Source organism: Anopheles coluzzii, chromosome 2, assembly GCF_943734685.1.
Source record: "Anopheles coluzzii chromosome 2, AcolN3, whole genome shotgun sequence".
NCBI classification, from domain to species: domain Eukaryota; kingdom Metazoa; phylum Arthropoda; class Insecta; order Diptera; family Culicidae; genus Anopheles; species Anopheles coluzzii.
In genome coordinates, this window is record NC_064670.1 from 52,131,399 (window position 1) to 52,144,514 (window position 13,116).

Sequence of the window (13,116 nt, forward strand, 5' to 3'; positions counted from 1 at the left end):
TCGAGAAACTCTGATTTGTGATCGCTTCAAATACTAGCATTGTGTGTGGTTGTGTGTGTACATATATGTAATGAATACTGACTGACTGGCTGTAGCGCTGTAGCATTGTTCTACGTTTGGTGGAATCGTCTCTTAACTGGAATTGTTTGCCATAAAGCGCGCGCTTGGGTAAGGTGATTTGTCCTGATTTCTTTCTTCTTTGCATTGCTTGTATTATGTGTGTGTGTGTGTGAGTGAGGGAATAGAATTTACTTGATCACGGCGCATTGTTCCTCCAGCATTAGCATAATAACGCAATCAAGTTAAAGACAAATTAACGAACGCGACTGATCCGCTCGTACGCGCTGCTGTTTTATCATATTATTTGATAGGCAGGTTTATTAGGGTAAGGGTGCTAACATGAGACCGACGACAACAAGGGACACACCAGCAAGTTAGTTAAGTTAGGTGATGTGTGAATGTGTGTGTGTGTTTTTTTTTCTTCTTTTTTTTTATATGTAGCATGCCATTTGAAGCATGGAAACGTATATGATTTTACATGGAAAATGGAAGATCAACTTTAACATCCATAATATAGAATATATCTCTTATCCCACCCACACTACGAAACAACAACTTTTACACCGCCACCTCCCCCTCCCCGCTTCGAGAGACACACATCGATCGTAAAACACATAATAAGCGCTTAGTTGCATTGACGGTGACGGTGCCACCCCAATCAATCACAAGCATTAAAACATCACTAACACACACACACACGCAAGAGAATTTAATGACAATGGAAAGTGGAAGTGGCTTTGCCATGTCGAACGTAAAAAACGTGTTTCGGTGGGTTTATGACAAAACGAATCATACATAGCAAACTGATTGAGAAAAAAGGTAAAGCGCGTACGCATCGAAATGAAAATTTACTCTAGTGCTCTTGCAAACATTGATATATGATGATTGTTAATGCGACGGGGTGGGGGGAGGGGAAGGAGGTTTTACGATCACCCTTCCATACGCTACACGTGTTTTGTTTTTGTTGTTATCCTTTTTTTAAACCACAGCCTCTGTCTCACGCAAATAAAGTAACAGTTATCGAGTGAACAAAGGCATGTATGTTAAAAACTTATACTTGGCGTTAATCCAGTGTGCATATCTTTTTCTTCAGTCAAAATTAACAAAGGTGTTGTTGTTTGCTGTTTCTCTCACCTTACGATCATACAACAAAGTGTCGAGGGGAAACTTGTAATGGTCTTGTCTTGCCCGAAATGGATCTAACAATATCGCCCACATTCATGATGACATCCCCCACGCGTATCCGCAGGAGATTGGCTTCAAGTTGTTAAGCTACAATTAGCTTAAAGAAAGTCGGTTCACATCTAGACATCAGTAAAGGAACAATTATAGAGTGTGAATGTAATGCTCATTTTTTGGGTTTGCTATGTAAGTTATATTTTTCCATCTTATGTTGAGATTCAATGGTTTAATACGTATAATTCGTGAGTATTCGATGGATAACGCGCGATGGCGGTGGTGGTGGGTGATGGTGGGTGTTAATTTTGGTTAAAGTATGATTTCGATCGTTCGTTTTACCCATCGCAGCCCATTTGTTTTTGTAGATTAGATAGGAGGGAGGTTTTTGTTTGTGTCTATTTCCACATCATCATCATACTGAAGGCTGAGTATCACGTAAGAGTGTGTGGGAGAATGAATTGATGTCTTCCTCTCTGCTTTATCACGCCCTCCCCTCTCCTCACCATAAACAATCACTAAGCACTGGAAACAACAACAATAAATATCATTTTCTCGATATAAGATTCTTTCGTTCACTCCTTCCTCCTTCCTTGCGCTTGCCCAGCATGACTGACTTTCAAGAACAGATTATCATAGCTATATAACTAACGTAACGTGTTTACAGGTCGATGTTTGGTAGAGTTATTTATATACTGCCGCGCGTGTCTCTTTGTCCTGAAGGAGATAAATTACCGTCGTTTGCGAACCGTTTTCCGCACACAGCTGCTGCTGCTGGAATGTGTGTTGTTTCGTCCATATACCCCACCATTGTAGTGGGTACTTGCACTATTATTATGCACTAATTGTCTTCGTCGAGAAATTGGTTTACTAATTGATTCCGATAATATAATATATGTTCGGTTTGCTTCGGGAAGAAGATGCCGCCGGGTGGCAGGGAAGCTGTGATGATCCAGTTCCCGCCCCAACCCCTGCTGCTGGTGTATAATTAGCTTAAACGTGTGGGGTTTTATTCTTGTTTTTCTTCCTTTGTCGGCTTAACCATGATTCATTGTTATTAAGTGTTTGTGTATGTGTTTGTGTACTGTTACTGCGTGTGTTAAGTATGTGTGCCTTAAGTTTTTGTTTTCCTGCAACCAACAAAATATTATAATGATGTTGTTTTACTTGTTGTTCTCTTTTCTTGTTGCTGTTTTTCGTGTTGTGTTCAGATTTCAATATGGTACCCACTCTCGATATCGATATACATTGGTGAGTGGTGTGTATAATTTGTTATATCTTATTAACATCTTATTCGCACGCACGCGCTCATTTTAGTCCTATTTGTTTCATATGTCTGTGTGTGTGTGTGTGTGTGTTTGTTTTTATGTTGTTGTTGGTTTGTATTATTTAGTTTTAAATAGGTTCGCATTGAAGTTAACTCTTCTATACTTTGTTTTGTGTTTGTGTTTGTATGTGTGTGTGTGTGTGTGTTAGGCGCGAGAACATCGATACTGTAAGTAGCTCTGTTGTCCGAGTATGAGAAGAAGTTCACTAGTTTATGTATGTTCCGTTGTACGCATTTTCTCTATTGCCGTTTTGCCATTTCCTTGTCCCCCCAACGCGCCCCACCATTGTTTTCTTGTGGGAGGGGCCTTTTTTCTGCCATTATTAGAGTCTTTTTATATCATACAACGCAGTACTTTAACGTGTAATAGAGATGCTTGCGGTATTAAGGTTTCCTCTCCTTCTCATTTACAATAAGAATAACTGCGATTACGGTAGATTTAGGTTTTGTATCGTGCTACACTTCTTTTAGGCTGTTTGGTGGTCCATGGGATTACGCGTGGCAGCATAAGGAGACGCAAGTAAAGGAGTCAACCAAACGATACAAAAAATGGGAAAGTAAGAAGAAAAAGAAAGGTATGTTAGTATTATTCACAGTTATTAGTTGTTTTTTTGTTTGTTTTTCATTTGCTGCTAAAGCATCCAACACATCGTTTTGGGAAGTATAGAAATCATGGAGGAATGGGAAAGCGCATACACATTGGTTTAAAATCTCAACAAACAAAAATAATTTGTAAAAACAGCATGTCATTTGTACTAAACTAGGAGTACAAATAACATTTTGCAATAAAACAAAAGTGTTTTCGAAAAGAATAACTCATGCCTAATGCAAAATATGTAAACATCAAACAACTAAATGAGGATAGAAAACAAAACATTTAAAGCAGTTGTGTTTTGCGATACCATATGAAGACGAATGAGAACAGTAGAAATAGAAAATGTAGCACAAGAGGAAATAGTCAAAATGGACTACAAATGTATGAATATCATCTACTTTCACAATTTCTGTTGGCATAATAAGATATGCCGAAAGAAACACTAAACCACGCCCCAACTTCACTAGACTAGTTTCCAACTCCTCGTGAACTGCCAAGTTGCCAGAGCAGATCCAATGTCAAACTCACGCAAACAGCCTAATATAGATAGTAATATGAGCGTGCGCGCGTGCACTTTCAATCGAGTCGAACAATCAAATGTCAGAATTTTCCCAAAACAAAACTCAATTATTGTACGATTAAAATACGATTAAAATACGGGTAATTCCCGGGCGATACACTAACCGAACCGAGGCTACGGTAGTGGTAGACATGAAGGTAAATTGCAGCCTGCGGAAACAACGATGATTTAATTTACTTTTGCACAACAAAATTGTTTGCAATAGTAATTACAATTACTTTACAATAACACTAGATTATTATTGATGAAATTTGCACTAGTTTATAACCACATGAACATTTCAACTACGGAAGGTAGACATTTTTTTCGATAGTATATGAAGCAGCATTTCTCCGCATTTTGTATTTGTTATATATATGTAACATTAGCTTATGATTATTCTATGACTAAAATGTAAAACGAATAAATATGACGAATAAGCAATGAAACAAACTCAAAGTGAATTCATTGAAAAAAAACAGACAAACTTATCGAAGTGGAAACAGATATTGGAAATATTTCAGAAAAAATGGAAGGAAACTGTAGAAAACATGCAGCATTAGTTAATATAATAAAGCTAAAGCAATCACGTTAGACCTTATAAAATTTAAAAAAAGAAGAAATGAGTAAAATGATAATTATTTATTAAATACCACCAACTTGAAATGTTCCATCTCAGTTAAGTATCAAGCAATGTTGAAGAAATGTCCAAGTGTATTCGCTTGGAAACGATTTACCAAACATTTCAACCCAGAAAATCCACATTTATTGACTTGGAAAAATCAAACTGTAACACATTTGCTGTGAATTTAAGCTTATCAAAGACACACACACACACACACATACACATATTAGGTACAAAGAAGCACAACTTGTTCGCTATGCATTATAGAGAAAACTACAGAATGTTGGTCGGCAACTAAATCAAATCAAAATAATCACTACGAATCAATGGCACGGTAAGAGCTGAATGCACTAATAGAGCTACTAAACACCACATTTGTTATCAAATACACTTCCATAAAGTCGAGTGAACTTATTACAAGGCAAGAGTTGGAAGTGTATTGCGTTTGTCACTTAATTTAAACAACAGCAGTCCTGACACACGTACTCAAAAACACACAGAGGTACAGGCAAATTTTCACATTCGCACACAACATATCAGTATCTCAGCTTAAGGACAAGTGTGATAGACGGACAAGCATCAGCACCGAAAGCCAGAGGGTGGCGTGCGGGTAAGAGCGCCCCTAAACCAGTGGACAGTGTAGAGAGGTGATAGTGATGTAGAGCAAACAGGCACAACTATACATGATAATGAATCTTTCTCTCAAATCATACGCCACAAACACGGAACTGGACGTGCATTGTTATAGATAAGCTCCATGTTGGAATCGTTTCTTTCGCTTTCTCCGAATTGTATGAGAATAATGCTGCGTTATGCATTTGCTCTTTAAGCTAACCCGGCGTAAGGAGGAACAAACATTGAGCCTCATCAAGTTTTGTGTTAATAAGTGTGATCGCATCATATAATCTTTAGCAGGTAACTTAAACTTGAGGTAAATGTGTATGTACGATTATGTACGAAATGAATACAATAAATGCAAAGATAACACATGAATGTACCAACGGAAACTTGGAAGTTTCTGTCAATCGCTTCAATTACATTTCTAAACTCTAATTTCATTTTGATTTGGTTCTCTTTTGCATCACACATTACATACAAATGTTCAGAAAAGGTGGTTGATGAACCAGAGCGAAAAAGAGGGAGAGAGAGAGAGAGAGAGAGCGAGAGATACGTCAAGATATGAAATAGTGAAAGATAAAGAAAAATCGAGGAATTAAAATACTATCGCCTACCGTTAGCGAATAGAACAGTACTAATCACCAGATGCCAGATGGGATTTTGTGGCTTTGTGAAGTAAAAGCATGAAGCATTTATGGGAAACGAATGTTACAACAATTCCGTAACACTGGCCCGTTTTTTAAACGTTCATCTGGAATGGGCAGAAAATGAGATAGGCGAATGTAATAGACCGTCACCCCGTGCACTCGAGCATTCCTATGGGACCTTTTAACCAAGATCAAAATTACTAATTAAGATCGTGTACTATCCGTTCGTATTTAGTAGTGCCTCTCGTAATTATTTAAATCATCTGTACAGAATACAATAGCAGACCGGCTGAATTCAACACTTTTACCCAAACTGTGGTGCAATACACACACATAGGTAGAATAGTTGTGAAATTTGAAGCAATTAGATTAGTCACAGGTCACACATTTTCAACTAAAGGGTATGCTAATAATCAGAAACCAACCTACCGGTGGTTATGCGGCTGTTTGCTTGTTTATCTGCAAAAAGGTTAAAAAATAGTTTTTACATTTTACATTATCACTGAAATTGCATTGACTAGTGTTTACTGCCTCTATTTGTTCTATAAGCCATTGTTGCTATCTATAACTTGCTGGTGCGAATGTTCCACAATTTACCATCATAACGAGCCTCTGAGATCCATGCACTGACAAACTGATAAGTACAAATTTTTAAATCAAGCAACGTAAGCATCCGTAATACAGTGTTTCTGTAGTTTTCTCTTGTAATGCCATAGCTGAAATTATAGGTTTAGCACCCCACTGCAATCAAACAATTATCGCTACGGAGCACATATGTGGCAAATGTTCAACCAAGGGCGATGTACTGACCACAATAATGCATTTGCTTCTTAATGTAAATAGTACATACTGTAGCTGTAAAAGAGTAGTTCCTTCTTAGAGTAAATAGTACATACTGTAGCTGTAGCTGTACAGTATGAGTTGTTAAAAAGAATACTAAATATTTCCACACCATAGTCCACTGCACAAGCAGTCACATAACGATCGCTATTGTAAGGAACAATAGGAGTTTGTTGTTATTTTCGTTCAGCTTTCTAATTGTTTACGTTGTTGTTCTTTCCACCGCTATTAAGCGTGCTTCGATTTCTTACCACTTTTCTCGTGCTCAAGCCCGATTGATTCGTTTGCCTGTTGGGCAAGACTATCGATTCCGAGCTTTTTCATACCGGCTTTTACCTCCTCCAGGTCTTGTTCGTTCGTATGAAAGCTGTCGGAAATGAACTCACGGTGTGTAGGTTTGCTAGCAGCAGCATTGGTCACGCCGGATTGCAAATCACTAGTGTTCGTTTGTGCCGGCGGTGATTGCTCGGGACTCAAGGGTGATGCTGATGTTTGCTCTTCTGGGCTTGTTGCCGGTGAGCTTATGTCGCCGCTTTGATTAAGCATTGACCCAACAGACGATGTTCGTTCGGTATCTTTTGAGTGATGTTGGTGGTAAAATTAAAATTTAAATTAAGACATAAGAAACAAAAGAAAATCTAACTTGGCTATTGGGAAACAATAGATATCTTATAAAACCATAGTAAAAACATAGATCCATAACGGTTATTATGAAACAAAAAGAATAAAAAGGTGAACCTTTGGTATACTCAAGACCTATGCACACCACCAGTGCAAGGCTCTTTACATAGGACACGCATAACAACTTTAAGCATGGTACTATTTCTATTCTATGGTGATCGTCTATATCTAATACCGTAATTATATCATATCACGTACAGCGCTACATGACTCTGAAGATACTACAAACTGCACTGAAGGAAACGGAAGGAAAAAATAAGCTTAACGCAATGTGATCCAAAGGCTTTGAAAGCATGCAAATTAAGAGACATATGACATAAGAGACATATTTCACCGCGCACAGCAAAATAGCCATCGTAAGAAAACATAACAATCGATCAAGGGGGGAATCAAGGATAGTTTCTTCAGACAAAAAAAGGGGGAGGGTGGGAGGGAAACAATGAGATAAATGGAAATTGTTGTACATTACCCTCTGTGTCTTCACTAGCGCCTCGTTTGACAAACTCGTTATTATCGCCCAATGTGCCCAAATCGGCCGCTTGGCATATCAGGGACACGCGATAGAAGTAGTTGCGCCAAAAGTTTTCCTCCGTGATGCTGTGAATAGCCGCATGGATTAGAGATAATTAGTTTTGCTGACGATACTGTTTGACTACAGTGTGGCAACACTCACATTTTGGGAACCAGTTCAAATCGCATCTTTTCCAATTCTTTGTCATCATTCATAATGGCCAAAGCGACTGGGTAAGACGAATCGTAGTCAAAATCAAACTCAACCCCAGCCGGCGGTGCTCGAACGAAATTTCGGCGATCCTGTAAAAGCAAGTAATACGATCCATTTAGCGTTACGCTTTTTACCATTGACATACGAAGGCTGCGCAAAGAAACTGTAACTCACAGCAGACAGGCTAAGAATTTCCTCCTTGATCTTCGCCTCGTTAGCATGACCCGTCCATGGACAAGCGCCGGCAGAGCCGCCTCCTTGTTGATTTTTGATGAATGCTTCCTGCTCCTTGCTAAACTCTCCCAGAATACTCTGTTTTGAGCGTAAAGATCAATACACAATCACACAAAACAAACATTAATAAAAGCAGCTTCTTCCCGCGTTCCACATAGTCTTAGATGTAGTCTTACGTTATCTTTTAGATGTTTGATCTTATCACCAGCTTTATTGAATGATGAGTACAGGAACGAGCCAATCGATTTAGCGCCAGCAGTAACCTTATGTGTAACTGGAAAATAATATAAACAAATATATTAGCAACAACATGCATCAACTACATTTTCCCCCGTCTTTCGTCCCATTGCTTTGTTACCTTGTCCAATTTGTCCAGCATTTTCTTCAGTTGGTGTTCCCGGGCCGGTTGCAGGGCGTGAATCGGCTCCTCCCGTAGCGCTGCGGGTTTGAAAATTAAACAAAAACACAGACACATGCACATTAAGCACGATAAAGGTGGATGCACGATAGATATTAAGTAGAATTAGAAAAAAACAAACAGCAAAAATACGTATTAAAGCGAAACTGCTTTCTTTGCCACAAAAAGTAAACAACGAAAAAGAGCAAAAAATTGATAAATGCATTCGAAGAGTTGCTTAACTCGTACATTCGATAATGTAATAAAAAGAAAACAAATTCAACACGCAAAAAAATTAACGCAGCTTTGTGTAAAGAGGTAAGTCAGTGTGTAAAGTGTGTATTGTAAAAAAGATGTAGCATATGGAGCTAATTTCAAAATGTGAAGAAGTAGAAGAAGGTAAGAAAGTGGAGAAAATTTGAAGTACATAGTAAATGTATTGTATTTAAGAGAAAATGCGATATAAAAAAACAAACAAACAAAGGTCGAAAACATTAGAGACAAAAAACCACAGTCGAAATTACTTATATCGATAAAAATAAAGTGACAGACGAGAGACCGAAAAAAATCAACAACAAACAAAAAGCGGTACAACTCAACGTTATAACGTTGAATTCCAAGAAATCGTGTATAATTGTGTTCGAATACAAGTGTTAACAGCAAAGTGTAAGAGATACAAAGAGAGAGAGAGAGAGAGTCCTGATTAGAAAGGGTGACAAGAATTATGGAATATTTCAAATACAGTTATATTGTTTGTAATCATATGCATGTAAAGGAGCAAAGATAAATATGGAATCTAAACTAGATTGAACAGTTTTTCATACTATCAACGAATAGATTGATATTCAAAAATGCTATTGGAACTACTGTGTTGAAGGGAAAACTTAACTGCTGTTTAATATAATGTCCTAGGCAGTATAATTCAAATTGTACGATTGTAACGATATGCAAAAACATCTAAGGAAAGCCAAGACTAATAACCGCATGAAATTGATGCGAATGTGAAAAATGGAACAATTGAAAATGTTTTCATTAAGTTTACTTGTGTTGTTAATAAATCTATTTGTTTTGTTTTCAACAAACACTGTTTTTAGGCGACTATTCCTAGCCATTTCATAGCCAATCAGTATCCACGCATGCGATTAAGGTGGGATATAGTACTATTTTATGGTCTGATAAAAGGAATTATTTGCAATATAGCAAGGACACTCTTTCTGAATTAAGCAACAATAAATAACGATTAACTGGATGGAAATTGATGGGTAGCACTTCAAGTGGGACATGGATCGATTGTTGAAAATTAGCAGAAAGTGCTAATTAAATTGCCCAATCTATTCCCACGATTCCAAGACATGTTTCGTCTGTGAGATGGTAAATAAAAGAACACACAAGAATAAATAAGAAAAAAGAGGGCGCTTATATTTCAAAGGGCAGCAATAAATCCAGCATCTTTGGAAACATTGTAGAATTTCAATAATGCTTTATGCATCATATCAGCGAGTTTCCTGTTTCCCGGTGTTAACAGCATCAGTCCCTACACCATCCATAAATATGCAGTAGGGATTGATTAAAAAATAAATGTAAAATCGACTTCATCGATGCTATGGTCATGCACAAACACCATGTAGTGTTGTCTGGTTAACATTTCCCGAATTCCAAAACAGCCAAAACAGAGTGGGACGGAAAAATCAAAGGCACAATCCAATTATCAGGCACAAAACAAACTGGCACCGCACAGAAGACAACAATTGGAATGTGTATTCATGTAAGTTTAATATGTTTTTTTTGCGACACAAATGAAAAAGAAACAGTCCAACAAAATTTACGCTAAGCACGATGATTAACATATCATACGGAAGATGCGATAACACGGAAAGAATAATATGGACTTAAAAACGAGAGCAGGAAACACAACAGCCATCAAGATTGGAACGGAAAAAGGAAACGGAATAAGAGCTTGAATGTACAATACAGAAGCCACAATCAACTCTACCTTTCCTGCGGCCTGCTGACGATACGGGGGGTAAGACAATCAGAGTGGCAGAATGTGCAGAAAGTGACAAGGGAGGAAATTAAATACAATTTAAGTGAAAGAAAGAAAGTTTTTAGCCCACAATCTTGACGTTAGTTATTTAAGTTTAGCTCAGGCGAATGATTTAAAACAAAGGAACGTATTGATATATTTGGCAAAGTATAATTTACTCGCTGTTTTCAATTTTAACTAGTTTCGAATTTATTTTTTTATATAAGATCGGTTTATGCCGTATTTTACTCACGGCAGCATAATATTTTAAATAAAAAGCATCAAAGCTCTACCATTGGAAAACGAACATAAAAATGAAACTCGTTGTCACTAATCAATAGAAGTGAATTCTTCATTTTTGTCAAGACTGTTTTGACTGGATTATAGCGAGATAATCATCAGTCCATCAGTCTTTGCTACGAGGGGCGGTCCGGTTGGGTACCAATTCTGTTCGATCTTGCCTCTCAAGGCAACTATCTTATAGACCACCGAGTCGCCATATGAGCTAAATGATTTTAAACAATACCATTCAGGACGAATTTGGATGAAATTTAGTCACATGTAATATATGTAATGGAGATTTCATGTAAACCATCTCATATGTATGTATGGCTGCATCGCAACGAAATGATACATAAATATCCTCTTCGCCTACATAAAAGCTGACAGAATGTGTTTCAAAGGGTGGTTAGATTTGCTGCTTACATCACATGAAGGTGGTTGTTAAATGCTTGAAGAAGAAAACAAAACTCAGCACAGAACCACTATTGTACTGTAAGATATTTACATTCACATTCGCAAAGGTTATTACTACGCCTTCTTTCTATTCAACGTCACACAGGCACGCAATACGGTCAACTCCGTTGAATGTTCATTCCCACTCAAATACGTTACTGTCGAAACGGGAGACGCACATCAAAAAAGCTGAACTCGGAAACTCAGGAAGGATTTCATTTCTACCCTAGCAGAGGTGGGTAGAGAACAGTTTGAAAGGGTGACGCGATGAATTGCCATTTACTGCCTTACTACATTTCCCCAACTGAAATGAAAAATTTCTACAACCTCACAATACAAAAAGCTGACGTGCTCAAAAAGTGGTAGAACACAAACCTTCGAGAAGCAAAAAAATAACACCCACACACGTCACAATCCATCAATCCCCGGGGTTGCCGGAGTTTGCCGGAAAGTATTCAAGGTCGAGAAATGGGGATTCGATCCCGTTCAATGGGTTGACATTTTTCGAGTGTCCCTCCTTTCGAAGGTCACCCCTTTTGAAGCGCTGCCACGGCACAGCAGCAACAGCAGTGGCACACAAAGAACCGCTGCGAACGAACGGAAGCGATGAAAGTAATCCCGATACAATTCGGTTCGATAAACGATTTAAGGTGGATCGTTTTTTGGGATCATGTTCTTTGTAACGCTGTAGTGTAGTGTCGTGTTGGAATTAGTTTTTTTTTTCTCCTCTCTCTCACTCTCTCTCTCTCTGATGGGACACTTCAGCGAGGATAGGTGCGGACAGGCAAATTGCACCCGATTGAACAGAGGATTTACATATGGTAAATACACTCGAAGAAGCTTTTATTCAGTGCCCAACAAGTGGATTAACCATCTACCTTAAGCTGTACATACAAGTAAGTGTTCTTCCGATCATTTCTGTATTTTGAGATTAAGGAGCGCCAGGACGATTTATTGTTGTACATGAAGAAATAAAAAATGGGTCGATCAAATTTAATAATTTCAGTCCACTAAGATGGCTAATAGACATTATGTTCTAGTGATTATCATTACCATTATGGCTGTATACCCCTTACAAGTGTAAGGGTTTTACTCTTAATCATCCGTTAACTAAATCGTTTAGTTTATTTTTTGCATCAGAAATGGCGATACCGTCCGCCACTATTGCAAACTGAAAAAATGAACACAACAGCCAACATAAAGCTGTAATGGTGCCCCAACCTCATCGCAAAAGACATCATACGAAACCATTAAAGCGACCCCACAAGCAAAACACACAAGTGAACATTATTGCCAGGATTTAGGAATAAAGTTCATTTTTTACGAGCAATAATTGCCAGCTTGATTCCGTGCGTCCCCGGTTATAAATAAGAATGGTTTCAAAATCGCACTCCGTGACCTTCTGCTGCTGCTGCGGGATGCATTCCGCCAGTTGCTAGCAGTTGTCGCATACTGATGATGAATGGTGGTGGTGCTAGCCAGAATGAACTTGAGAGTGAAACGTGTACAAGTGGGGCTGGGTGCCTTTTTGGTCGTCGTTCCGCGTTGCTCTATACCTTCCCCGGTTTCGTTGGCCGGGTGGTACGATAGCCGTACAGCGGATATTAACGTTGCGGTGGAAAGTTATATATTCGTTTCATCCCGTGCTTCGGGGGTTAACATAAAGTCCGTTTTGTGATTCTGCACACTTCACACTCCCACCACTTTTGCTGTGTGTAGTATCAGCTGGTGTTGTTGTTACTGGGATTTGTATTGTAGTTGTTGTTGATGTTGTTATTGTTGCTGTTATTATTGTTGTTCATATTGTTGATGTTGTTGTTGTTAGGGTATTGGATGCCCAGCTTCGCAATGCTCTCCGGCCAAGTGAATGGAAGT

General features: G+C 38.4%; 1 protein-coding gene across 7 annotated transcripts in view; it reads right to left on the reverse strand.

The window, feature by feature from the left end:
- LOC120952010 (synapse-associated protein of 47 kDa) overlaps positions 1–13,116 on the reverse strand; it is a 29,539-nt gene that overhangs the window by 4,529 nt on the left and 11,894 nt on the right. For 6 of the 7 annotated variants that reach the window (XM_049606873.1, XM_040371069.2, XM_040371068.2 and 3 more), the window contains exons 4-9: positions 8,445–8,524; positions 8,263–8,360; positions 8,027–8,164; positions 7,802–7,941; positions 7,598–7,725; positions 6,699–7,022 (exon numbers count right to left, since the gene is read on the reverse strand). In XM_049606873.1, coding sequence (XP_049462830.1) covers positions 6,699–7,022; positions 7,598–7,725; positions 7,802–7,941; positions 8,027–8,164; positions 8,263–8,360; positions 8,445–8,524 — 908 coding nt within the window. Of the gene's footprint in view, positions 1–6,698; positions 7,023–7,597; positions 7,726–7,801; positions 7,942–8,026; positions 8,165–8,262; positions 8,361–8,444; positions 8,525–10,476; positions 10,492–13,116 lie in introns of all 7 variants that reach the window. The other variant, XM_040371065.2, reaches the window with a different exon arrangement.